The sequence below is a fragment of the Aphelocoma coerulescens genome, chromosome 14 (assembly GCF_041296385.1).
Source record: "Aphelocoma coerulescens isolate FSJ_1873_10779 chromosome 14, UR_Acoe_1.0, whole genome shotgun sequence".
Taxonomy (NCBI): domain Eukaryota; kingdom Metazoa; phylum Chordata; class Aves; order Passeriformes; family Corvidae; genus Aphelocoma; species Aphelocoma coerulescens.
This window is the reverse complement of record NC_091028.1, coordinates 3309317-3334502: the sequence shown is the minus strand read 5'-3', so window position 1 is coordinate 3334502 and position 25186 is coordinate 3309317. Positions and strand designations below refer to the sequence as shown.

Here is a 25186-nt window from a genome sequence, read left to right as displayed (position 1 = left end):
CGGTGCGGCGGGGCCCGGCCCGCTCCGGTCCGTCCGGTTTCGGCGGCGGCGCGGGCGGAGAACCCGCAAAAAACGAGTCCGGGCAGCAGCGGGAGCCACAAACACAGATCTTTAATGCGCTCAGACCGCGGGAGAACAGAACAGGCACGTACAGGCACCCCGAGCGCGCGCCCGCCGCCCCCCGCGCCCCACACGGAGGTTACAAAAACAACACGTGAAACCGCGGAATTAGTTGTAAAAACGGACAGGGAAGGGGGGGCATGCACTAAGGGACTGACACCGGGGGAGCGCCGCGGCGGAACCGGAGCCGCGTTCGGGGGGAGCGTGGGGAAGGAGAGAATGGAGGGAGGGGGCAGCGCCGGCCGGCCCCCGGCCCTGGGAACGGCAAGTAACGGCGGCAATTAACGGCGGCAATTAACCGCCTCACCGAGCTAACGAGCAGCCTGCCAGCGCCCAGCTCGGCGGGTGACAAGGGCTTCGCTCACACCATTCCCACAAAATGCCGAGCCTGGCGGTCGCGGCTGGGGCTGGCACAGCCAGGCGCCTCGCTGCCCTCCTGGGACACAGACCGAGGTACGAAGCAGCGAGTGACAACAGGCAGAGGCCTCCCACACGTGTGGGGACGCGGCTGGTGCCTCGCTCCCAGGAGTGGCACAGACTGGCACGGGCTCCATCCCGAGTCACCTCTGCCCCTCGGCACATTCTGCCTGACTGGCCTTGGAAAACACACCAACACTTTTGTCTGCAGGTCAGAAAGCCCCACGGGGAAGCTCTGACTGCAGCGTGCACAGTAAATAGGCAGAGGAGCTGTGGCTGTGCTTCTCTAGAGAAGAAAGCAGCCAGGTTTCCCATTGCTTTGTCACACCAACTATCTGAACTGTAAAGGTACTAAAACCAGACTTGAGCCCAGCTTAGAAACATGTTTCAGCTCATTTGCTCATCCTCAATGATGAACAGCTTTCAGAAGAGATCAGGGCCAAATTTTGTCTGTTTTGCCTTAGCTGGACAAGTGAGGCAACTCTCAAGTGCTGGAGACATAAAAATGAGGTGGCTAAGTACTAAAAGGAAGAAAAAAAAATCTGAATTTTCTTTTAACATATATAAACAGAAGGAAAAAATATAATTGAGAACCAGCGCTACTGGTGTGCTCACAGAGGGTCAGGTGAGTCTTTTGGAAAGGGCTGAAGCATTACAAAGGTCAGGGCAGCTCAGGGCTCCAGGCACAGCATGGCCCTGACCACTGCGCTCGCTGCGTCAGGACAAACACAGGGTGTCCACACTGGCCTGGACTGAAAACCATCCATCCAGATTTATTTATTCCTACTAAAACAAAATCCTGTTAAACAGTACGTAACTCTGTGTCTCTACAAACTCACAGCTATCTGCCAAACAATAAAAATCCCAAACTACAAAAGATGAGTTGTATTCAGTAAATATAAATGGGAAATTTAGGCTTTGTGTAGAATGTTTATCAGACTATTTACAGTGCAACACAGATCGTTTGAGTTCAGATCTCGCCAGCTTCTCTCTCTTCTGACCTCTTGGAACGAGATTTGCCATTTGTGCTCTCGTGCCGCCTCTCAGAAGAGCTCTTCTCTTTCCTCTCTCTGTCTCGGGACTTTTCTCTTGAAGATCGATCTCTAGAAGATCTGAAGTACAAAGTAAACCATCGCTATCAGCTTCACAACTTAAAATTGTTGAATACCCACCAAGCAACATCTTTCCCTACCAGGGCTGTGGGATACAAGTTCCATAGAGGAATATCCCTGGGTATTGTGGCATGGGGAGTGGGACCCCCATGACAGCAACTCTGGGCCCTCCACAAGGTTTCTGTAAGGGAACGTGGGCTCTGCAGCGCTGAGTGCACAGCACAGCCTTTGTTACTCCTTCCTCAGAGTGATCCTTTCAAGCTGTTGCCACAGGGACTCTCTCAGGTCTTCCCTGCTCCCCTTACTATTTTTCTGGGCCATACTGAAGTGCCTGCAATTTCTTCTTCATCTCAGGTCATGGCTTCCAGAGCAGTTTTTCATTAGGCCCTAAGCTACTGGCTTTCTGCTCAACTGCTTTAAATACCAACTGGATTCTTTGCTGGCTCAGCCCTGGGCTTCTCACTTTGCATCCTGACAAATGCTGGTTTTGGCAGCATCCCAGGTTCAAAGTCAGGATGATACAGATTTATATTCACAGCCCACTGCACGGGCACATCTTTTCACAGCCACAGATTTTCAGCAGCACTTCCCTGTGTCAGCCCACACAGAATTAAGCAGAAGGCTTCACATTAGGTCTAATCTGAAAGGCTGTTTCTTGTGTGATTTCCTGCCAGCTTAGGGAATAGCAGGATTCAAAAGGAGCTGATCCTGAGTGAGCTCAGCAGAGGCTCCCACATTTTACTCCAAGGCTCAGTACACAGGGTTTTGTTACAGTCATAACAGAAGGTACCCTAGAGGTTCCACTTTCATTCTTGTTGATTTTAAGGTTTGAAAATACTGCACAAGTGATATATCAAAACCCAACAGCCATTTCATTTTCATGAAACTGTGTCATTTAACATCAGTCTGTCTGATGACATTAACTCTCTACCTGTTCCACAACAATGCCTGCTGCCTGCAGATCTCCTACCCTGAGATCTCCAGATCCTGTGACACACTCTCCATTTCTTTCAGCAAGTGAGACCTCAGACCAGCAGAACCTGAGGGCAGATTTCATTAACTCTTGAGGTCAAAACAGAAGCTACCCTCTTTCAGGAAGCAGTTTTTCTGTTTGTTCTCTTGTTTTTGTTTTGTTTTCTTAAACTGATCCTGGCCTTTCCCCAGCTCTCAGCAATTTTGTGCAGGTGTGTCAGCTGGCCAATCCCCCTGCAATCTCAGTGGGCTGGTTTGGATGTGTTCAAGGGTTCCGAAGTAATCCCTTACCTGCTCTTTAGTAATAGTTATTACAGGATCTTCCTCACTTCCTAATTGTCCAAACTTCTTTTCTTTATTTTTCATGTTCAAGACAGATTTAAAAAAGCACTTTAGTATCTCAGCCATTGGAGAATCAACAGCATTTACACCCCCCCTCAATTATTAACAGACTTCGTTTTCAGACCATTATTTCCCTCCCCTTCACCAGGTATCTTTAAAAGAAAAGCTGTTCTTACCCCTTAGCTAAGCTGACACAAGACACACAACAGTAGGTTTGTTTCTAGAATTGTACTTGAGTGCTGGTGCCTAATCAGGTGGCAGTGCTAAAGCACTCCCTTATTAACCAGGAGTCTTTAAAAAAATCCAGATCTAACCTCAGCAAGCACCTGAAGGGAGACTTGCTCCTGGGCTTAGAAGGGCTGTAAGGAAACAACAATTCCAGTCAATTTTTCTAATACTCTACACACACTTGCCTCATCCTTCCTCCAACACAGAGGCTGTTCTGCTGAATTTCAGAAAAACTTTAAGCCCTTCTTTGGACTATAGTGCTTCTCCTCAGAGACAGAAGTACAGTATACTGCTCCTGTATTGCTTTTTCAGGAGGAAAAAGTGCTGATTCCTAAAGAATTCTCTCTCTCTCTCAAGCAGCAGTCTAACAGGAGGCTATCCCCAGACCTCAAATCATAGACTCCTTACCGATGCCAGCACTCAGAGAAGGAATCTGGGAAGCAGAAAATAACTACAGAAGTATAACATCCAAACTGCCTCTCAGGCACTTGGCTTTTACAGGCCCAGGGAAGCTCAGTTAGCTCAGAGAGGCTTCATGCTGCTTCCCATTCAAGGAGCATCTTGAGGCTCAGCACTGCAATTCAGGGAACCTGTTCTATCTCCTGGACTCTCAGCTGGGATCTTGCTGTACAGCTGCTGCCCTCACATGAGGCCACTGGGAAATCCTGCTTTGGCCCAGGAGCTGGCACAGGCCACCACAGCTGCTCCCTGCCACGCTCCTGCTCACTCTACGGGCTGGGGAGGTCACTGTGAGCCAAGGACTCCCCTTTCCAGAAGCACTCCTGTCAGGAATACATACTTGTGTTTTGAACTCCTGTCTCTGGACCCCCGGCGGTGACCTCTGCTGTGGCTGCGGGAACGGCTCCGGTGGCGCCTGTGTCGGTCCCGGGACCGGGAGCGAGACTTCCGCCGTTCCCGGGAAGCTGATCTGGAGCGTCTTCGCCTCCGCTCCCGAGACCGTGATCTGGAGGGAACACAGATTGTCTCAGTACCTCAGATCTGCACCCCTGAGCCACCTCTCAGATGCTGCTGAGTAACAAATACCCAGAGCATCAGCACAGTCCACCCCTGCCTGGCCACATCCCTGCCGACACCCAGGGCTGATCACCCACACAGTGGGCAGTTCCCTCCTCCTGGGCCTTGTGCTACCAACAAAATGCCAGTGGGTATTCAGTTTGCTGTGGCAAGCTTATAGATAAAGCTCCCACCATTATTGTAAGCATGTGGCAAGGGCCAGAGCAGAGCTTACAACCCTGCATCACTCACAAGCGAAGCCTGTGTAAGTAGAAGAGAGGCCAAAGGAAGTGGCCTGTGAAATCACCATAATCCTAAGAGAATCTTCCTTGTCAAAGTCCTGCACTTTAGAGGCAGATTTATTTCAGCCTGCTCTAAAAATAAGAAAGATGCCAAAGGAAAGCAGTAGAGAGGGAGATCTCCAGGTCCGTGATCACAGACAATGTTGCCATAGCATTAAGGCAAGCTTTTCCCAGAGATGTGGGGGTTTTAATCTCAACTCTATTTTCACATCTGAGGTATTTTATATATATAGATAACAGATACTTCAGACATTAAAACTATGGAAGTATATCAGGTATTTATTGAAAGAGGCCTCGAGGACATTCATGGGCTCACGCCCTGGAGCACACAGAGCCCATCCTGGCCAGGCTACTCGGCACCCGCTCTACAGCAGCAACATCAAGCTGAGCAGCACCACTGAGGTGCCCACACTGCACTTCCCATTTCTTTGAGGGAGCAAACCAGACACTGAGGCATTGAGTGAACTGCATTTGTGAGACCCAGGAAAAACCTCAGTAGCTAGAGAGAAACACAAACAGGCATTTGGGAGAACTGCAGAACTGGGCACTCACCTTCGACGATCTCTATTTCTTGATCCAGACCTAGAAAGAAGAGGAGAGTTAAGAGAGAAATTATGATACAGCCAGTGAGTTTTCAGTGGGAAAATTCATCCACCCTGGCAGCTCTTCACAGGAATAAGCAATACCCCAAGTGATGCATTAGTTAAAAAAAAAGCTTGCAAATGAAACACTTAATTAGCTTCAATTTTGGGAGCAAGAAGAATTTGTGAAAAACTGGAAAACGTGAGTGTCTGCACACTGAGCTTCCTGTCACAACAGAAAAGGTCTAAAAACCAATTCAGGCACTATTAATAAAGCACCACAATGAGCCTTTCCAACTAATTTTCTATGCATATTTGTTATATACTCTTTACTCCCTGCTGTGTAACACCAGCTGGATCAACTCTAACACTTTCAAGAAGTGCCACTCTTCAGTCAGAAAGACATCTGCCAGTTTTCTGATTTTCGTTCCTTTGAGGCAGTTCCATGTTAAAGGGGTTTTAATAAAGAAAAAACAGCCTTTTCTCACTCCTTGTATTCATTTACCAAACATTAGAAGGAAATTTCCATCAATAATTTTTTCCCTTTTGGGGAAGATAACTAGGAAAGAAGAGGGGACAGAGCCACAAGAGAAGAACTGTTACTGACAAGTGACAGAGATAAACTGAAAATCTTAGAAAGCACTTGAGAAGAGTAATCCAGGCCCTGCTGTTCTTTCTCAGATTCCACGACCTTCGGGGCTCGTGTGTGGTACTCTGAGCTTACTGCTGTCAGCATTAGCTTTTGACAGTTTGTAAATAACAACGGCAGAATTCTTTCAACTTCTGCAGCACCATTACTCAGCACCACTTAAAATACCACTGCACATGGAAGCTACACCCTCCCTCCTCCTCTGTGGCCACATTTCAGAGCCAGCTGAACATAACACGCTGTCTGAACAGTCTTGTTTTGCTTTAATTAAGAAGTGGCTCCTCTCCCTGTTTAGTGACTTCGAGACTCACCCCTGTAAGTGCTCCCCACTGCACACACACAGAGGTTCCATCTACACCCCACAGAGCTGGTCTGGCACTGTGACAGAAGATATGGCTGAAAGCTACACACAGACAAGGATTTAAGAAGCAATAGGCAAGCATCTGTTTTAATAATATCATTTAAAACCATGCCTGGATAAGACAAGATTAAGAAAATCAATGTGCACTGACATTTCTTCACAGTGAAATGGGATTATTCAATCATGGTAGAAAGTAAAAAAAAGCCCCCAAATTTAGAAAGGAATTCAGGTAGGATTGTAAACAAAGTGGAGCTGAACTTGGAGTCTGCAAATGAAGCATGCACTGTGGCAACACACATGACCAGGTGAAGGAAAAGCTGATAAACCAGGAGAGCAGGACAGTAACCACACGCCTCCATTCCCACGTAACAGAACCTGACAGAGCAGCAGGACCTCCTGTAGATACCTGGCAGGCAGCTGGATTTTTTTGGTGGTTGTAATTACTCCAAGTTATTAATGCTCTTTTTCCTCCTGATCACTTTACTCTGAACCACCAGTGCACACATCCACAAAAGCCCTTCTACATCCCCTGAAAAGCCTGGCTACCCTTCCATGCCTATGATCTGAGCAGGAGTATGCAAAAAAAACACCTGATAATCACTCCCTAGAACCAGACTTCAGAATTCAGGACGTATCCAGCAAAACAGCATTGTTCTTACTTGCCTGAATCATTGTATAGCAGGAGACTAAAGAAGACTGCTGTCCATAGGAGCAAGAGGCTGAGCAAGTCTATTAAATTAATTTTTTTCCTCTTTTTTTTTTCCTCCCTGTATGACATATACTTTGTGCTGAGTTTCATAACCTGTCTTTTGTCCAGCTTAACACAAAGGAAATCCGTTTGGCACCTCCACCAGGCTTGTTTGCTGGTGTACTCTGGAAGCAAACACCAAGGTCTGTAGTTTCAAGAGAGCCACTCCTCCACAGAATTCCAGTCTTAAGTACCGGCTACCCAACAGCCACATCAAACAAAAGACTTGTGTTTATTATCGCTAGGGTGGCAATCCAGTTCACTCATTCCTATGTGGAATCACAGATTATTGACAAATTAATTACAGCTGTGAGAGGCAGAGTTTCACAAGGGAATCCACAGGTTTCCAGGGATGTCACAGTGCCTGTCAGTGACCAAAGACTCCCAAAGTCAAGCCATACTCTTACTGAAGTAACACCATGAAGATGCTGCATAGGAGCATACAACAAGAAGAGTTCTGAAGGAAACATGTTTCCTGTGGTTCCTTAAAGTACCAAGCTCTGGCTAAGAGTCTGTCTGGAAGGTGGCAGAAGTCACCAATTAGTTTTTGATGAAAAAATGTCCCTGTGAGCATCGTGTGCACAGCTCCCAGCAGATAAGGGACTGAGAAATCTGGACTCTAACCTCAGTTCTGACACTGAGTGTCCACTGGGGAAACTACTGTCCTCCTTCGGGTCAAGTTCTCATTTTGGAGAGGCAATTAATTTGACCTCTTCTGTATGGAACGCCTGACTCCTTCATAACAAGTTTTTCTGTGGAGCACACACGTGCCCCTGCACCATGCCAGAGCAAAGGCCAGTCACAGTCTCTAAGTACTGTCACATATGGACAGCAAGAACTCAGACTTTAGGCCAACTCCATGCAGTTCTTAAACCTTTCCTATTTTAAGCCTTAAATAAACATTCAAAAGCAGCCTTCAAACCCCCTCATCAGATGCATCCACATATGGACTACCTGTGAACATGAGAGGCTCTTTAGCTCTCAAGAATTGAGGGCTTGGGTTTTTTTTAAAAACCACTAAAACAAAACCACAGACACACCACAGGAGGAAGAAAACCAGCATTTTGAGAAGATGTGGATCAACAAAGAGATCCAGAGGATTCTTCCTGAAGGCAACTCTGTTGAGCAACTTACACAGAGAAATTACCTCCAGGAAGAAGAGGCACCATGGAGAAAGTGAGTCCAGGTTAGGCAGGGTCCTGCTGTGGGTCAGGAAGAGCCTGCCATGAAGCAGCTGGGTGAGAAGACACTTCCCCTTTCACTTCCACATCGCTAACCACAGCAGCAGCAACAGCAGTCCCTTTTGATTAACTCCAGCAATCATCAGGTAGTTGCAGATCCTGCAGCTCCCAAACTTAACTGCATTACAGTTGCATGGATAACAGAAGGTTGTGAGGCTCTCCATGAAGTGCTACAGTTTGACAGAAAGCTGTAGCATGAACTGCTCCTTCATGTCACACTAGGCAATCCCCAGAGAAAACCCACATAAAACGCCCTAAATGGAGTTATGCATAATATGCATATAATAATACGGATAATGAATAACAATTTGGGGCTTACATCTTCATAATACATTAAAATCACCATGCTGCTGGTATTTGACAGCAATTCCAGCAACGTATAGCCAGAGCCAGCACCATCTTAGAGCACACTGCAGTTATAAATCTCATATTCCTCAGACAAACTCACTCTTCAGCTGACTCTGGGTTTCAAAAATAGCTCTGCACAGGCAGCAAGGTTGGGGTCTTTTTGATGCAAGAAATACATGAGGAAAAACACACGAGGTAAGCAGGGAGATGCTGTGACAATCCGAACAGCATTCCTACCCAGCCACTTCCTCTGCCTGACCCCTGCCAATAACCACCCTCCCCACACCAGGCTGTTTACCTGAGCTGTTTACACACAAGATGCCTCTTCAGCTCAAGTACACAAGAAATTGTTTTTCCAGTTCAGCTGGCAAGATGCAGAAGAGCTTGTCCTGAGAAAACTAATGTTCCAGCCCCTCCCACTGCTCAGGAATTACAGACATCTGAGCAGGTGACACACATGGCTACAACCACCAGAAGCAGCCACTCCTTGGGATCCCTCAGCTTCCTTAGGAAATGCTTGCCAAAGCTGTGTCAAAAGCACCTCACTTGCTGTAGGAAAGTTACAGGCAGTCCACTATTTGGCTCATGGACACCAGCCTGTTACCATCTCCAAGCCTCCAAGCAGTGAGGAGGGCTGTCCAGGGAATTTCTGCATGACTACTGCCTTTTGAGCAAGCCCAGTCCTCACTCATCTTAAACTTTCCCATTCGGATGCTCTGGATGAGGGTATTTTATCCAGACTCAGATTCCCTAAAACAGGGATTAGACCAATATAAGCCTGAAGACTATGGGGAACTCCCATCTTTCAGACACACAGTAAAGGTTAAAATACATGTACAATCACTCTAAGGTGGAGGAGTGGAGGATTTGTGCATTGCTTTTATCTTTAACTGAATCCCAAGATGCTCACAGAGCATCTGGAGCACATCCAACAGCCACTCCAGAAGCAGATGCTGAATTCCTGCAGTGCTCATGTACAAGAAATCAGATACTTCTAAACTTCACGGGCCAGTTCCCAGGTTTCACTCACCGTCTGCCCATCCTCTCCTCTCGTTCTCTCTCCTCTCTCCGTCTCAAACGATCCTGGTTTCTCTTCTCTTGCTTTTCTGCCACTGTTTTCTAGGGGAAAAAAATAAATCCACATCATATTTCAGGCATACAGTAACAGGTCAGATCTGCAGGAAGACCATTCCAATAGCAAGACAAAGAGCCATTTCACTGCATTTCATGTGCTATCAAGGTTCTCATTTTTCTCAGTTGAGGCACTGACCTCAATGCACTGAGTGAGGCACAGGAATCACAACTCTTACTCAGCTAAAGGTCCCTCTTTGCAAGCAAGGCCAGTACCACAACCCATTACAAATCATTTCAGAAAACTCCTAGTGGTTTCAAGACCTTTTCACTGACAGAACCATGTGAAACTTCCATTCAAACATTTCATTAAGAGGTCTCAAAGTCAAAAAACCCAGAGTAAAAAATTTTAGTCATGTCGATGAGAATGACCATACCAAAGCTCCAAGGAATAAATTACAGCAGTGGTCTGGTTTGACTGATTCTGAGGGTACATATTTAGTTACCTAGAAAAGACAGAACAGAACCCAAGACAAGGCTAAACAAAGCCCCATTTGATGTTTTAGGGATTCTGCAATTGGAAATTTCTGAGCTTTTACAAGCCCTCTGCAAAGAATTCTGTATTAATTTTAATAGAAATGTTCAAGATCTTCGGAACGACAATGAGAAGGTTTAAAACAGAGAGGATTACCCTCAGCTGATCCAGTTTCTCACGAATCTGAATGAAACCCAAGTGTAATTTGCCTCCAAAGTGGTCAGCAAGACGCCGGTCGTTGTCATGGAGACCCAGATATGCTGAACAGACTTCACACACACGCAGCTTCTGCTGCTGGAAACTGGATGCAGGCATTGAATTTCGGTATTCTTCCTACAGGGAGGCAAGAAAACCCACACAAATGTCAGGGAACCCTTACATAGACACAATCCTCCAGGGAAACCCCTGCAAAGAACTGCTTTGAAGAATCTAAACCCACCCTCCCACAAAGGAGGTGCCACACAAATGCTTTGTAGGCACAGCTAACCCAACAGTCTATCCCTGCAAGGGACTGGTGCCCAAGTATTTCAGAGGACAAAGCCCTCCCCGCCCCAATCAGCTCTCTGCACTAGATAAAAGTTTCTAAAAAGCTTTTCATCCACCACACTGCCACCTGTTTGCTGGCATAGGGCTGGAACTACAAAAGGAGGTGCCAGCACACAGGAAGAGGTAGGAACCACCCAGCCTAGCCCAGGCTCCTGTGACAACTCACAGGGGAGCCAACACTGTACCTCTGCCTCTTTCTTTTTCGCTCGGACTTTCTCCACTTCCATCAGGATCTTTTGAGACTCATCAACATTTCCTTCAGCTCCCAGCTGTTCAGCTTTAGCTAGGAGTTTTCCAATGTCTTCATTCAGCTCATGTACTTTCTCTGCCTGAAGAGAATAGTTAGTTTTTAATAAGACAAAAATGTGATAAAGCTTGCAGGACAACTTTTCATTTATCTTTAAGAACTACTGTGTAACAAAATCAGCTTTTGGAAGATGACCATGAATCTCCAAAAGTCCCCAACAAAAGGGACTGGTGGACCAATGTCAATGCAGTCACAGACACATGGCAAAGAGAGAAACTGGATGTGGAGAGATCATGATCTGCCAGTAATTTTTGGCTTACAGATCAGCATAGAGACCACAAAATCAGCTTCAGAAATGTCTTATATTGGCCCAATTAGGCAGGTTCCCAAAAAGGAAGCTCCACGAGCATTTGTTAAATGAAACAAAAATCACGGGATGATGGACTTACTACTCTAAATTATTATGGTAACCTTTCATAGCATGGGGGAGAAACCAATATGCTTTATTTCCAGGCTAAAGCAATCTCTTTTACAGTCCACAGTGCTCCGTAAGTTTGTCTCCAGAATGGCCAGAGCAGCATTTGAGGAGGGTGGCTGGAATCTCCAAATCCTCTGTGGAGCCTAACTCCCCAGTATCACTGGTGTCAGAGAAGCAGAGCACCAGTGATCCCACCGAGACTTTCAGAACTGATGTTTAATGAGAGGCCAATACCTTTGCAGACACTTCAGCACTGATCTCTTCCTGTGTCTCAGCCAGGCGTTTCTTGGCCAGTTCTGTTCTCCTGTCACACTCTGCAATGAAGGATTCCAGGTGATCCATCGCCTGTATGATCAGACAAAGAATTATGAATGAAGGTGCTCTCTGTGCCAGATGTAGCTTTGACAGCCAACAGCTGCTATCCCTGTATAATGCATAAACAACCTCAAGAACAGATGCTTTGAGAAAAAAAACAAATGACACTTTGCAGAACAAGTAACATTTGACCCCTGCCCTGTAAACCTGACCCAGTTCCTTTACTGACAGATCACAGGGTGCTCACATCAACACTGCTTTGCACTGGAACTTCCTTCCTATGCAGGAGCAACAGCCACAAGGACAAAAGCACTGAAATAACATGAAAAGGAAAGACAGAATTGTGCTTTCCCTTGATCTGTTCCATCACAGAAAGGTGAAATGAAAGCTAAATCTGACAAAAGTTGAACTACTGAGCAGAAGGCTTTTAATGTTAAATCTCTTCCTGGGACAGGGCATCAGGTTACAAGGACCTGGTACTGAGCAGCAGGTGTGGGGCCCAAGGAATGCCAGGGAGCCTCCCAACTAGCCGGGATAATGGGGTGGCAAAGGCCATAATTACTTCTACATTCTCAAGTCAGCAGTCAGGCTGACATTCAGGAAGGGGCTGCACATTCTGGACAGGTAACACATCAAATAACATGATGAGCTGAAATGGTCACTGAGTTCTACTGTACAGCCCAATAACTTCAAGAAGCCATTTCCACAAAACTAACTAAAATTTCTCCATACTTACATCCAGCTCAAAAAACAGGTCTCTCTCTTTACTTGCAATCTCATAATCTGCTCGCAGAGCCAAGTCATGGATCTTTGTACATTCTCCCAGGTCCATTCGCTGTTAAAAGAAAAAGGAGAACCCACATTAGAACCCTTCATTACAGCACCAAGCAGCAGATCTCTCTTGCCAACTGCATCATATAAAAATAAAGTCTTTTTATGATAAGCAGCTTCTTCTTAACCTGTCAGTACCAGAAACAGCCAGAAGAACCACATGCTTGCCAGAACTCCTTTTCTAGGTGTTCTGGGAACAACATTAAAACAGCCCAAATGCTTTAAGTCCAGTCTTACTCCTGCTCTAAGTCCCAGGACAGCCTCAGAAATGGCTGTGAGGGTCTCTCTCAACAGGCACCAACTGCAAATGCCTCCTATCGTGGAGCCACAGCACAGCAAAACATAGCTGCACCCTGTTTAAAGCTCATCTGGAAATGCGCATCTGTGTCAGGATGAGCCCAAGTAACATATGACATACCAAATTGTAGGACACACAGAGAATGCTTCCTGTCAACAACAAAAGGACTTAAAATGAATAAGGGCTACAGCCAGCAGAAATGCACAACCCCCCACTCAGCAACAACAGATTGTTGATTCCACAGCCAGACCCTTCCCACATCCAGCTGCAGCCTGGAATTTGAAAACCTGCCCAGCAAAGCTAAGTCCTACACATAAGCCCATTTAATGAGAGACTTAAGAGCATCTCCCAGAAAGCTGACCTGCGTGCTGCCCTTTCCTCCCACTGCACTTCATGGTATTTGAATTTCTTATTTTTTCTCCCTCCTAGTAGTTAACATGAACCCAAGTCGATTATGCTCTCAAAACATGCAAGCTGCATTTCAACATTATCAATTTGTATCAAAGAACATTTCTCTTCCTCTTAGAGTAGAAAATGAAAATGACATTTTGAAAGCCAAAACAGTAAAAGCCCTAATTGTGAGCCACTGTAGGAATGGCAGGGTACATGTCATTGCATGAAGGAACACCCCAACCCACCATCCTCTTCTCTCACTGTCACCACCAGTCCCCCAGGAGCTCAAACCTGAACATGCACAACAGGTGTCAACTCAGTGAACTGCAGAAAAAGCTGAACTGGGATAATGCTGAATCCCTGTGGAAAATCACAAACTAAAGCTGGGGATGCTTATGTGAAACAATGCAGACAGCAGTGTTTAGAATGAAGCAGAGCAACTACAGCAAACTCTACCAGTTTACGCTCAGGTTTTCAGCAGGTGCCTGTTACTGGATTTTCTCTTCTAGAAAAACAAAAATTCCAGAGGACTTGCCACTATTTAGCCTTCCTCATTTTGCTCAGATTTACCAGAACCAGAAGGCCACAGGCAGCAGGCTACAGAAACAGACACTGCATCCAGAATATTCCTGCTGAGCTCTCTAACAGTAGAAATTTAATGCCTACCAAAAAAGAATGTTGGTACTTTTAGAGCTTGATCATGTTCCACTTCAGGCAAGCCACTTCAAAGAATGCTAGAGAGTTACTGTTATTTTATCACAAAAATAACTTTCTATGACATGACACATCTTTCATTCTTCTGGTCATTCTACTGAGATCACTTTCCAAGACAGAGAGAAAATCATGGTATTGGATGTGATTGTCACACATTATAAATATTCTTATCTGAGCTCTTCCTGCAAGCTGAGCCACTAACCGCACTTCAGAGAATGGGCTCTGACCACTTACAACAGCCAACAGTGCTTCTGAAGCTCCTATTCCTCTCCCTGTTCATTAACAGGCAACAAATCCCTCAATCTCTTCCTCAAGAAAGAACACTCAGTTCTCACCAGCTTATAAACTTCAAATTTTCCTCCCCCTCGTTTGAGATGTTCTAGTGCAAGGAGACTTCCACAGGTATTGCTCACTCGGGGTAAGACCACCAGCCCTTCTGCCTCAAAGCATCCTCTCATCCCAAGGAGGGCTGTCATCGAACACTCACCCTTTCCACAGAGATCATTACTTCCTCCAGTCAACACTGGCTGGTTTATAACACAGGCATGTGAGACAGGCAACCAGCAGAGCCTGAGTTAAGATTTAACTCCCCATACACACAAAGATTCAAGACATTTAGATGTCACTGATCATTAGTCCTGCTCACATTTGCTGAGAAATCCACATTCTGAGGTATCTCTTATGATATCCACTGAACTGGCAACTCACCACTAAATTAAATTTCCACAAAGAAAGATGTGCTTTAATGGTGATCAGAGCTGCAGAGTTTCATCCAAATGAAAAAGGAAAGTACAGACATCCCTCTCACCCCACAGAAAAACAACCAATTCTAGAACCTACGGATTTCAACTCATATTTCCCAGTAGGGGACATGATTAATTCCCTGGATGTAATTTCCAAGGTATGTTCAACCTGGGCAGCTTTGAGGCTCATCTGCCCACCTCTTAGTGGAGCTGAAATTCAGGAGAATTGCCAGCTGATGCCATCTCTCAGTGTGCTACAATACTTTCACTGACAGAAATATGCTTGCCACAAGCTGCAGAGAGAAGTCAGCACTCACCATGAACGATGTGGATGACAAGCGCCCTGGTGACAGCCCATGGGCTCACTAAACCAACGTCTGTTCTCCCAGAATGTTCCTCCTTACCCACAGAGACCAAAGAGAACCACTGTGGCTTATTTAGTGGCAAGTTTAGACAAGTTTCTGGGGTCAAAAAGACAATCACAGGAACAAACCAACTTAAAATGACAGCTCTTATGATCAGGAACATTGGTGCACCTAAACAAAGCAAACGTCAACAGGCCTCCTGCAGCTCTCAGGAATATTCCAGAGTTTTGCTTACAGTCTGGACTCCTTCTCTTACTCTGCACCTGAAGGTCAGGGAGTGGGACTCCATCACATTTCACTGAGCACAGCTACCCAAGGGATCAGCTTCCTGCTTGCCTTCAATCAGCTTCCCACTAAGGAGTATCTGCACGCATGGAAGATGCAGCGGTAACAATGCCTTCAGGGGAGGACACAACAGAGCAAGCACCAGGAGGCTTGGAGCATCTGTTGGAAGTTTCCAAGAGGTCCAAGGTCCTGATTTCTGCAGTAATACACGCAGAGATGGATTATGCCCCACCCAGCTGAGGCAGATTCACCCATACAGCTCTTCCGTAGCAGAGCACCATAAAGCGCCAGTGAAGCTGCCTGAGATCACGAGGAAAGACTGCACATTGCAGCTAAGTTTCATTCTGTACTGGCAGCACTGACAGCTGAAAGGCTGTTCCTGTTCTGGACATCACATGTTCTTTCAACACAGATCTGGAGCACCAATACTTGCTCTTGCCCCAGGAACCTGCTGACGGAGGTGTAGAGCTCCACACCCTCTTCAAGGCCACCACATGATCATGTGAGTGATCCACAAGATCACTGGTGCAGGAGCAGTCTTCCTGTTCCTGCAGTTTCTGAGCACAAACTCCACAGCAAGAGGGAAAGGACAACTCAATCAAGTCAAGTAACAACAGAAGCAAAAGAAACTAATTCCTCAAGGTGCTTCTCTGCCCCAGGAGACTCACAACCCACCTGAAACAGTTCAGACTTTCTCCATGCTTTGGCACCAGCTCACACACATCACTTAGTTCAACCCCTTAAACTCATCATTTAACCCTCTTCCTGAAAACCTGTCAGAAGAGGTAGAAGGCAGCCTTCATCTTCAAAACACCCTTTGGGCCCCAAGAAACTGTTGTAGAATTTCGTGTCAAAAAACATACCCTGACCTATACAGAGGATGGAAGTTTAAAATTCTGAAATGGAGGTGAGGTCATATGGAGGCTGATGGAGCAATCACTGAAAAACACATCTGAGCTTCAAAATAATTTAAAAAAAAATAGAGGTACAGAGATGGGTATTCAGCTTTTCCAATTTTATTCTGCAAAGGCAGCCACTGAGAAGCTAAAGTTTGAGTGCTCAGAGCAGGAGCAGCTTTTGCTACAGCTCCTTCTACCAGTGCTGCCACATGCCTGCTATGGCAGTGACACAAACAGGGACAGCAGTGCCAGCCCTCCCTTTGCAGGAGACCCTCTGTGTCCAGCCAGCTCCCTAAAGAGCAGCAGGAAGGGCTATAAATAATCACAGCATCTCTCAGCAATCTGGTTAAGTGGACAGACACTGTGAATTGCCACAGTATTTAATGCAAACAGGAAGGGCAAAGATGGATTTCAAACGTCCATATTCACCTCCATCCTGCAACTGTTACACAGCAATGGTGACAAAAGACACACTGTTTTCTTTCAAAAGTCAGGCTGCAGCTTTCATCTGGGAGCCTCAAACGAACACTTACTTCACAAGAGTTCACTGTTAAAAGCCCACATCACCTTCTGCTCTCAGAGGTAGCACGTGAGCCAAACCTTTGAATGCTGGCCAGCTCTGTTCCCACAGGGAACAGCAAAGGAGCTGAGACAACTGTCTGAAACCAGTCGGGCAGAGTGACACAAACAACCAAGCAGCTCAAACAACCAACACCTGGCCAGAGATGTGACCTGCCATCACCACCCCAATAATGACAGAAAAGCTGCAGTTCCATCAGGGCTGGGGAGAGGAGACTGAAAATCTCCAAGGATTAGTGCAGCAGCCTAGCTACAGGCTTGGAACCACCATAAGACAAATTTCAAGCTCTGACTATCTCGAACTGCTAAAACAGAAATAATTTAGCAACTTCACACAGGATTGTGAAAGAAAAAGCATCTCATGTCGATTCTGAGACCTCCTGGCTTTTTTTTTTTTTTAATTTGAGAAGTGAGAGCAGTTGCATACACAGATCACAGGAACTGGAATTAGGATTGTGACTGCTCCCTGGGCATGGAAAGCCTGATCTCTCCTAGAAGTCCCCCACCCTGCACAGACAAGAGTTGTACCAGCATCCTCCTCACCAGAATCCCTTATTACAGAGGACATACTTACTGTTCCAGCCAGGATATCATGGGGACAGCAATCCAGAAGGTGGCTCTTGCACACACGATCATCCGTAAACTTCACCCTTTGTCTGGTTTCATCTCCTGAAATTCATGTGTGGTTTAAATAAGGAGACATTAGAACACCAAGAGAACACAGGTGTCGGCATGAATATTTCACCTCAATATGCAGATTAAAATATTTGGTGCTCCTGCTCCCCAAAATTACTCAAAAAAAAAAAAAAAAAAAAGAAAAGCTTAGAGGGTAACAGGATATTCTGGAACATTTATAATTGGCAACAAACACTATTTTAGCATTTATTCATCCAGGACACCATGTTAAACACAGTGCTGGTGAGCCAAGCAATGTCCAAGGCCTGTCATCCACATAAAGAAGCAGCACAGCCAGAAGAGAAAAGGAGACAGACAGGCTGGCTCCCAGCCAAAACCTGTTATTTTTTTTCCACCCTTTTTGTTTTTTGTTTTTTTTTTACTGTGAAGAAGGGGCAGGAGATACCAAACCCCATGCTATCAGATCACAAAACAGGGCTGTGCTGGGCAAAATTTATAGGCAACTGCTCTTTGCTCAGGTGATAATTGAGCCATCGGTCCGTTTGGTTTGGAACCCAACTATGCAGTGTGTGTTCTCCCAGGCCCTGCAAGGAAGGAGCTGGCAGGTCCTGGCCTGGAACACACCACGTGTTTCCCACCCATGGCCCACCCTCAGAGGACATTTTACACTCAGGAGCCACTTAAACGAGACAATATCAGAAAAGCAAAAAAATAAATAATAAAAAAAGAAACAAAGTTAGTCAATACACACTGCGAGCTCCAACACATACTATACCCATCTGCATTCTTCAAGACCTCAGCTGCAGAATTTTATGCCCATTGTTGAAAAGTTTTAAAGGAAAAGCTTTCTTGCCCACACCTGCAGTAAGGAAGTCAGGGGAATGATACATAAAAGTAAAGGCAAAGTGGTAATTGTATGTGACAATTTTAAAGCTCATCTGTGCATATGACACAGGTATGTGTAATACTAAAGTATGAATATAGTTTAGGATTCACAAGCATCCAGGAATAATGTTGTGTCTACTGAAATTTTTTTTTTTCTTTCTAAGCTACACTTTTAAAGTTACTTGTGAAAAAAAGCAAACACTTTTTTTTTTGTTATAACAGCTTTAAAAATTGGTTGTGACTCACGGCTCGATGAACATGAGGCTTTTCTGCAACTCCCTTGCAGATTGATGTAGGCAGGCAAAGATACACTGAACCTTTATAAATAAAATAGAGGGGCCACAATTGTTCAGTTTGTATGAAATAAAAATATGGGAAGCAATTCAATAGCAACTCAATACACAGAGAAAGAAAAGCACTTATTCACTTACGAAACAAAGTGCAAAGTGCCTGGACAGCCCTGTTAACGTGCCAAAGGGAATTTAAGTACCCAGCGAGTCGCAGAAGGGAGACACAAACCGCAGCGGGACCGTATTTTGCACGGGCTGTCACCTTTCTCGTCTCGGACAGCACCCGGCGCGGCCGGCGCTGCAGGCACACCTACCTACGCGCCTCTGGACGTGCGGGCACGGAGCCGGCCCTAAGCCTGTCCGCGGCAGCCGGGGCCCGGAGCGGCGAGGTTGGGCGCTCTCTGGGGCCGGGGGGCCGGCGGAACCACCGCCGGCCAGGCGTGGGCCCTCCCGGGCTCCCTCCGCCCCGAGCGCGGACAGGCCCAGGCCCGCTCCGCCGCCCCGAGGCTGGAGCCGGGCGGACAGGGGCGGATCGCGCCGCAGGTGCGGAGCGGCGGCAGCAGCCGGGCCGGGCCGGGCTCCACGCGGTGAGGCGGCCGCCAGGCCGCGGCGTTTCCTGCAGGCCCTGCCCGCCCCTACTCACCGTCCCGGGCCGTGCCCATGAGCTGGTCCAGCAGGGCCCGCATCTGTGCCTGGGCCGACATGGCGGGACCGGTCCGGAGGCGGCGGCTCCGACTGGGACCGGGGCCTGGGGCGGCGGCGGCGGCGGCTCAGCGGCCTCAGCAGCGGCGACGGGCGGCAAACGCTGAGCGGAAGCAACCCCGCCCTGCGCCGCGCTGCATGACGGGAAGGGTAGTCCGCCAGGGGGCGGGGTCTGAGGGGCGGGGCTGGAGAGCGGTGATGCCTGGTGGGCGTGGCCAGGCAGAACGGGCGGTGGCGCCAGGGGGCGGGGTCAGACACGGGGCGGGGTCAGACGCGGGGCGGGGTCAGACACGGGGCGGGGTCAGACGCGGGGCGGGGTCAGACACGGGGCGGGGTCAGACACGGGGCGGGGTCAGACGCGGGGCGGGGTCAGACACGGGGCGGGGTCAGACGCGGGGCGGGGTCAGACGCGGGGCGGGGTCAGACGCGGGGCGGGGTCAGACGCGGGGCGGGGTCCGGCGGTGGCGGGCGGCCTAGCGCGGCCTCGGCCCCGCCGCGGTGGGACCGGACCCCGACACCGGCGCTGCCCCAGAGCTCGCCGGGGGTGGGCACAGTAGCTGGGCCGCAGCGGTGCCCCGGGGCCAGGCTGGTGCCCGGAACAGGCCTTGGCTGCGCTGGCTGCCGTCCCCACCGCACTTGTGGCAGCTCGGGGCTACCGTGGGGAATGTGGGGAGGGGAAATGTGGGGTAAGGAAAGTCTCTGCCTGGGGTAGGGGGTGATAGGACACATGGTCGGGACAGGCGGAAGCACCGGGAGGCAGGGTGGATGCATGGCCGGGGGGACGAACCCCCTTGCACATGAGTACAGCCAGGAGAGGACCGAGGACAGGGCAGGACAGGGCTGGACAGTCCGTGGCTGCTCTCCCGGCTGAGGGGGGAGGATGAGGCCGTGGTTTGCAGGGGAGCTTGGGCTGTTGTTGCCGTGTGCTGCGTTCCCTGTCTGGCTTTCTGAGCTCCAGCTCCAGCTCGCACCACTCCCGTGAGTTTTACCTCTTGTCTCTTCACCGGGAGCTCCCGGCCCCGGCTGCCCTATGGATGCTCCCTATGCCGGAGAAATCCCACCGGCTCTTTTTACTGCCACAGGGCTACAAAGGCGGCGAGGGTTAGAGCTAGAGCTCTGTGCAGGATGCTCCGTTTGCCATAGTCATGCCTGGTTTTCCCACAGATTTAAAGCTTCGTTGGCTTTCAGGGAAAGGCAGAATGAGCCAGCCCCGGACAGGGCTGTGCCGCCGCCCCGCTCCGGTGCACCATCCCGGGAGAGCAGAATCAGCCTCATCTCAGGGCGCTGTCTGCCACCTCCCTGCTTGTCTGCGGGGGTCTCTGCGGACAGAAGACCCCTTCCCTGTGGGACGGGAGCTCCTCGTGCCCGGCCCTGGCAAGGTTAGGAGCAGGGATGGCCACTGGACACTCGAACGGGCGCAAAACCACATGCCCAAGCCTGTTGCAGGAGCAGTGGCATTGCCTGTCCCTGCTGCTCGCCCTTGGAATGGTCCTGCTGAGCCCTGAGTGCTCCCCAGGTGCGTTATTCCTTCCCACAAAGGACGGACACCTCATCACTCCCAACTCTGTGAGCCGGCAGCCAAGTCATGTGCTCCCCACACCATGTCCCACACCTGGACCCCCTCGCCAGCATGCCCAGACCCTTCCCACCCTGGCAAAGGGACAGCGCTGCCCTTTCCTCCGGCCGCACTGACCCGGAGGCTGTGGGAGCTCTCCCCATCTGCTGCACTGCAGGAAGAGGGTCTGGGGCAGAGATGGCTGGGGACACCAGAGGAACCCGCCGTTCCCTGGGGATCGTGGCAGGGGGGGATCGGGGTGGCTGTCCGGCTCCCAGGGCTGGTTCCCCGGGTTGAAGCCGGCAGCAGTGCCAGACCGTGCCAATGCCGAGCCGTGCCGGGCGGGTGGGTGACAATGGGTGACGTCGGGGAGCAAACCGAAGGGTGCCCGTGGCTAATCAGCTCCCACCCGCCGTGTTTGCCCAGCAGTGCCCGGGTGGCTGCTGCTCCCGCCCCGCGTTGCCGCTGTGAGTGTTCAGGGAGAGGAGAGGGAGCTGTGAGGAGCCGGAGCCGGTGCCCAGCTCCGCCCCTGCAGGGAGCCCCAGGGCTGCCGGCCCGGGGAGAGGGTCGGTGACAGCCCTGCCCAGGCTGGGACACTGCCAGGAGCTGGGGACACCATCTCAGCACTGGGGACAGCTCAGAATAGGGTGCTCAGGGCAGGGGGCAGGGAGGGCTCCGAGAGAGAGACCAGGAGCTGTGGTCACTCCAAAAACAGGAGAAGGGGGACAGCTCTGGAGCAAGGCTGTGGGTGTCCCCAAGCCCAATGGCCATTGTCCCACTCCCTGAGTGTCCCCAACACCGGTGACAGGGTCTGGGTGCTGTGTCAGGCCCCTGCCATCCTATGCCCTTCAGCTGTCAGGGGCAGGCTGTCCTGTGTCCTCTGGCCATCCTGCATCCCCAGTCACCCGCATCCCCCAGCCATCTGTGTCCCCTGGCCGTGTTCTGTGCTGCCCCAGATGACCCCGCTGCTGCCAAGGCAGAAATGGCACCTCTGGCACAGTGCCTCTGGGACCTGAGCTGATTGCCATCGTCCCTGTCCTCACAGGGGAGTTGCTGTGAGGGTCAGCACGGCCACAGGCCATAGCACAGACACAGGGCACACAGGGTGAAAATGCTGTCATCCAGGTGCTGTCCTTGCCATGGGGCTGGCTCAGCCACTCTCCACATGGCATGTCCACCTTCGCATCCACAGATTCCAAAACCTCTTCCAGGGCTGGTCGGGGAGCCCAACATCCATCTCAAAGGGGCACAAGGCTGGAGATGGGTGGTCTGAACTGCATGAGGGTAGTGCAGCACCTGGGGGTACCTCATGGAAAGGCTTTGCCCACTGCAGCAGCAGCCCCTGTTTGCAGAGGCATCGCTCGATACGCAGTATGTTCTTCAGAAGATCCCTACTCCAGGAGTCAAAATAGCATGAAATTTAATTTTACGCCTATTTGACAAAGCTTGATTTCGCCTCCAATCAGCAGGGAGATAAGAGCCCTCGGCACAAGTGTGCGGGCAGTTTGGCAGCTGGGGCTGCCGATTTAATAGGTGAATTTACAGGGACAACACTTGAAAATCCCCTGGCTAGTGAACCATTAAGGTGAGCCCTGCCTTCCGTCCCCGCGTCCCTCCCCGCGCCGCTCTCCCGTTGCTGGGTGCTAAAGCAAACCCCAGCTCTGTTTACCGAGTCTACTATTACAATACGGCTACCAAATATTTGCCAGTCGTCAGCTCGCTGCTCCGCTATAAATACTTCAGGCCCAGGTGGAGGGACGGGCAGGGGGAGCGGCGCGGGAGCCTATGCATGGCCGGGCGGCAGCGCCAAGGTGAGTGCGGAACCGCGGCCCGGGCGATGCCCTCCTGTCCCGGGGGTTCCTCCGGCTGAGGGCGGCGGCGGGGCAGGCAGTGGGGTGGCCCCGCTCCCCTCTCCCCGCAGCCCAGAGGTGTGAGGCTGAGCCCCCCGACAACCCACCCCGGGGCAGCACGGAGGCAGGACGGGGGATACCGCGGTGGGGACGGCACAGAGAGGGACACACAGAAACGGCAAGGACAATCTTGGGCTGGGTGCAGGTCCCGGCACCATGCTTGGTGTGGCAGGAGCAGGTCTGGTTCCCCAGGATTTGTTCCCTGCCCTGAGACCCTCTCAGCATGGCCAGGGGTGTCCTGCAGCGAGGCAGGGGTGGGGATCCTTCAGCACAGGTAGCACAAGCTACAAAGGGGCCACATCCAGCTCAGCGAGACCCAGCTGTGGCCAGAGCCCACCGGGGCAGGGCAGGGAGGCAGTGGGTTCTCTCAGTTGCAGGGGGCCATTGTGTGGGCAGGGCATGGGGCTCGATGGCACTGAGCCCGGCACGGCAAGGTGGGTGCTGAGCCCCATTCACCTCCATGCACAGCCCTGGGTGAAGGGGAACATCCCTCTGCCCTGCAGCTCTGGAACACATCCCCACTGCCCTTCATCCCGTGGACATCTGTGTCCCACAAATCAATGTGAACATCCCTGCTGCCCCATGTCCCATGACTTAGGGACATTCCCATTGTCCCACATCCCATGGCTTGATGGGGACATCCCTGTTGCTTGATATCCCAGGGTTCAGTTAGAATATCCCCACTATCCCATGTCCTGTTGCTTGTAGGGGAATGGCATCTCTGCTGCTCCATGTCCCATGACTCGGGGTTATGCTCACACTGCCCCACATCCCATGTTTTGGTGGGGACACCCCTGCTGCCTGCTGCCCCAGGGCTGAGTGGGGACACTGCCGTTTCCCACGGCTTAATGGGGACATCCCCAATGCCCCACATCCCACATCTCATTGCATGTGGGGGACATCCATGCTGCCCTGCAGCCCCACCTTGGCCATGATGTGGCACAACATGGTCCCCTGCCCTCTCAGGGCTGCTGGGTGGTGGGTCAGGGCTGGTGCCAGGGTGTGTCACCCTGACCCCGCTGTCCCTGCCCACAGGGTGAGTCCTGGGGGTGCCTCTGAGCGCTGACATGGCTGCAGGTGTCATCCAGCCCCTGGCCGAGTTGCGGCTGCCCTCGCCCTTCCCACACGGCCTCCTGCTGCCCACACACCCTGAGCCCAACTTCCCCGACCTCTCCGAGGAGGAGGAGGAGGAAGAAGAGGATGAAGAGGAGGAGGAAGTGGAAGCAGTGGAGGAGAGCATGAGGCCAGAGCTGGCCGGTGTCTCCAGCACTGCCGAGACCACCCTGCGTCTCCTCAAGTTTTCGGAACTCATCAGCTGCGACATCCAGCGTTACTTCGGGCGGCGGGGCCGGGAGGAGGCCGCCAGCAGCCGCCCCGTGCCCGAGGACTGTGGCTCACCCCAGAGCACTGCGGCTGTGCCCGAGGCCGTGGCCCCACGGCGCAGCCTGGGGGCCACGCACAGGCTGGGGCCGCTGGCCGAGCTCTTTGAGTATGGCGTGCACCGGTGCCTGCCCGCCCAGGTGGCCGGCGGCAAGACACAGCGGCTGGAGAGGAAGTATGGCCACATCACTCCCATGCACCACAGGAAGTTGCCACCCTCCTTCTGGAAAGAGCCAGGCCCAGGCCCTGCCAGCCTCCTTCATGCTGGCACCCCTGACTTCAGCGACCTCCTGGCCAACTGGACAGTGGAGCCAGGGCCAGAGCTGCCAGGCACTGGGCGGGAGCTGCCGGGTCGCCTGGGGCTGGAGGCTGAGCCCTTTGCTGGGCTGTGACCCCACTGTGGCCCCAGGGTCCCCGGTCCCGCCACGTGCCACCCAGTTAATGATAAACCTGGTGGCCCCAGTGCCAGCACCGGGGCACTCAGAGCTGCCGGGTCGAAGCTGGTGATGGGACGAGGGAATAAATGACTCCTGCCAGGCACCAGCGTGTGTGGTGTCCTTTGCCACCCGCCACTGTGGCATCCCTGCTGCCAGTGACAAAGGGCCACGGCTTGGCTTGACCCTCGGGGGCTGCTGGCTGCCCCAGCAGCAGTGGGAAGAGGAGGGAAGCGCGGTGCCGGCGGGAGCCAGCAGCCCGTGTTTACTCTGCGGCCCAAGTCGGTGAATCCCATCCCCTTATCTCGGCCGCGCCGGGGCAAAGGGCAACGCAGGGCCTCATAAAGCACCCGGCTGGCAGCACCCGGGGGGACCCTTCACTGCCTTGGGGAGCCACTGTGCCTTCCAGCTCCCCTGCTCCATGGCAGGGTCAGGGATCTGGACCCACACAGGAGAGCAGGGCTGGCTTTTCTTCCCCACAGCCCCGCCGCCAGACCTGGCTGTTACCAGGGCCCAGCTGAGGCATCCTCTGCTTTGTAGTGGGTTTTTGTTGGTCTTGAAAGGGAAAAGAACCCAGGAAGGGGCAGCCACCCCCTGCCTTGAGCCCTTCTAGCGGGGGCAGCCCCCAGGATGCAGCCCCACCCCACCCCCTTCACTCCC

At 50.9% G+C, this 25186-nt stretch overlaps 2 protein-coding genes across 5 annotated transcripts; one reads left to right on the top strand and one right to left on the bottom strand.

Moving 5' to 3' along the window:
* Window positions 1-93: 93 nt before the first annotated feature.
* LUC7L (LUC7 like) lies at window positions 94-19375 on the bottom strand. Of its 3 annotated transcripts, none has more exons than XM_069029560.1 (11): window positions 19189-19375; window positions 18502-18572; window positions 17309-17403; window positions 12364-12462; window positions 11547-11657; window positions 10773-10916; window positions 10198-10374; window positions 9466-9554; window positions 5060-5089; window positions 3991-4155; window positions 94-1649 (listed from the first exon to the last, which is right to left on the bottom strand). In XM_069029560.1, the coding sequence occupies exons 4-11, from the start codon at window positions 12457-12459 to the stop codon at window positions 1508-1510; spliced, it is 954 nt and encodes a 317-aa protein (XP_068885661.1). In that variant the 5' UTR covers window positions 12460-12462; window positions 17309-17403; window positions 18502-18572; window positions 19189-19375; the 3' UTR covers window positions 94-1507. The 3 variants fall into 3 exon arrangements, with proteins under 3 accessions (XP_068885661.1, XP_068885659.1, XP_068885660.1); XM_069029559.1 differs by lacking the exon at window positions 18502-18572 and adding an exon at window positions 2913-2974 and having other exon boundaries at window positions 1564-1649; window positions 19189-19337; XM_069029558.1 differs by lacking the exon at window positions 18502-18572 and having other exon boundaries at window positions 19189-19337.
* A 3028-nt stretch (window positions 19376-22403) lies between these two features.
* PERCC1 (proline and glutamate rich with coiled coil 1) lies at window positions 22404-24625 on the top strand. Of its 2 annotated transcripts, none has more exons than XM_069029794.1 (2): window positions 22404-22613; window positions 23790-24625. In XM_069029794.1, the coding sequence occupies exons 1-2, from the start codon at window positions 22592-22594 to the stop codon at window positions 24482-24484; spliced, it is 717 nt and encodes a 238-aa protein (XP_068885895.1). In that variant the 5' UTR covers window positions 22404-22591; the 3' UTR covers window positions 24485-24625. The 2 variants fall into 2 exon arrangements, with proteins under 2 accessions (XP_068885895.1, XP_068885896.1); XM_069029795.1 differs by having other exon boundaries at window positions 22406-22613; window positions 23748-24625.
* Window positions 24626-25186: the final 561 nt, after the last annotated feature.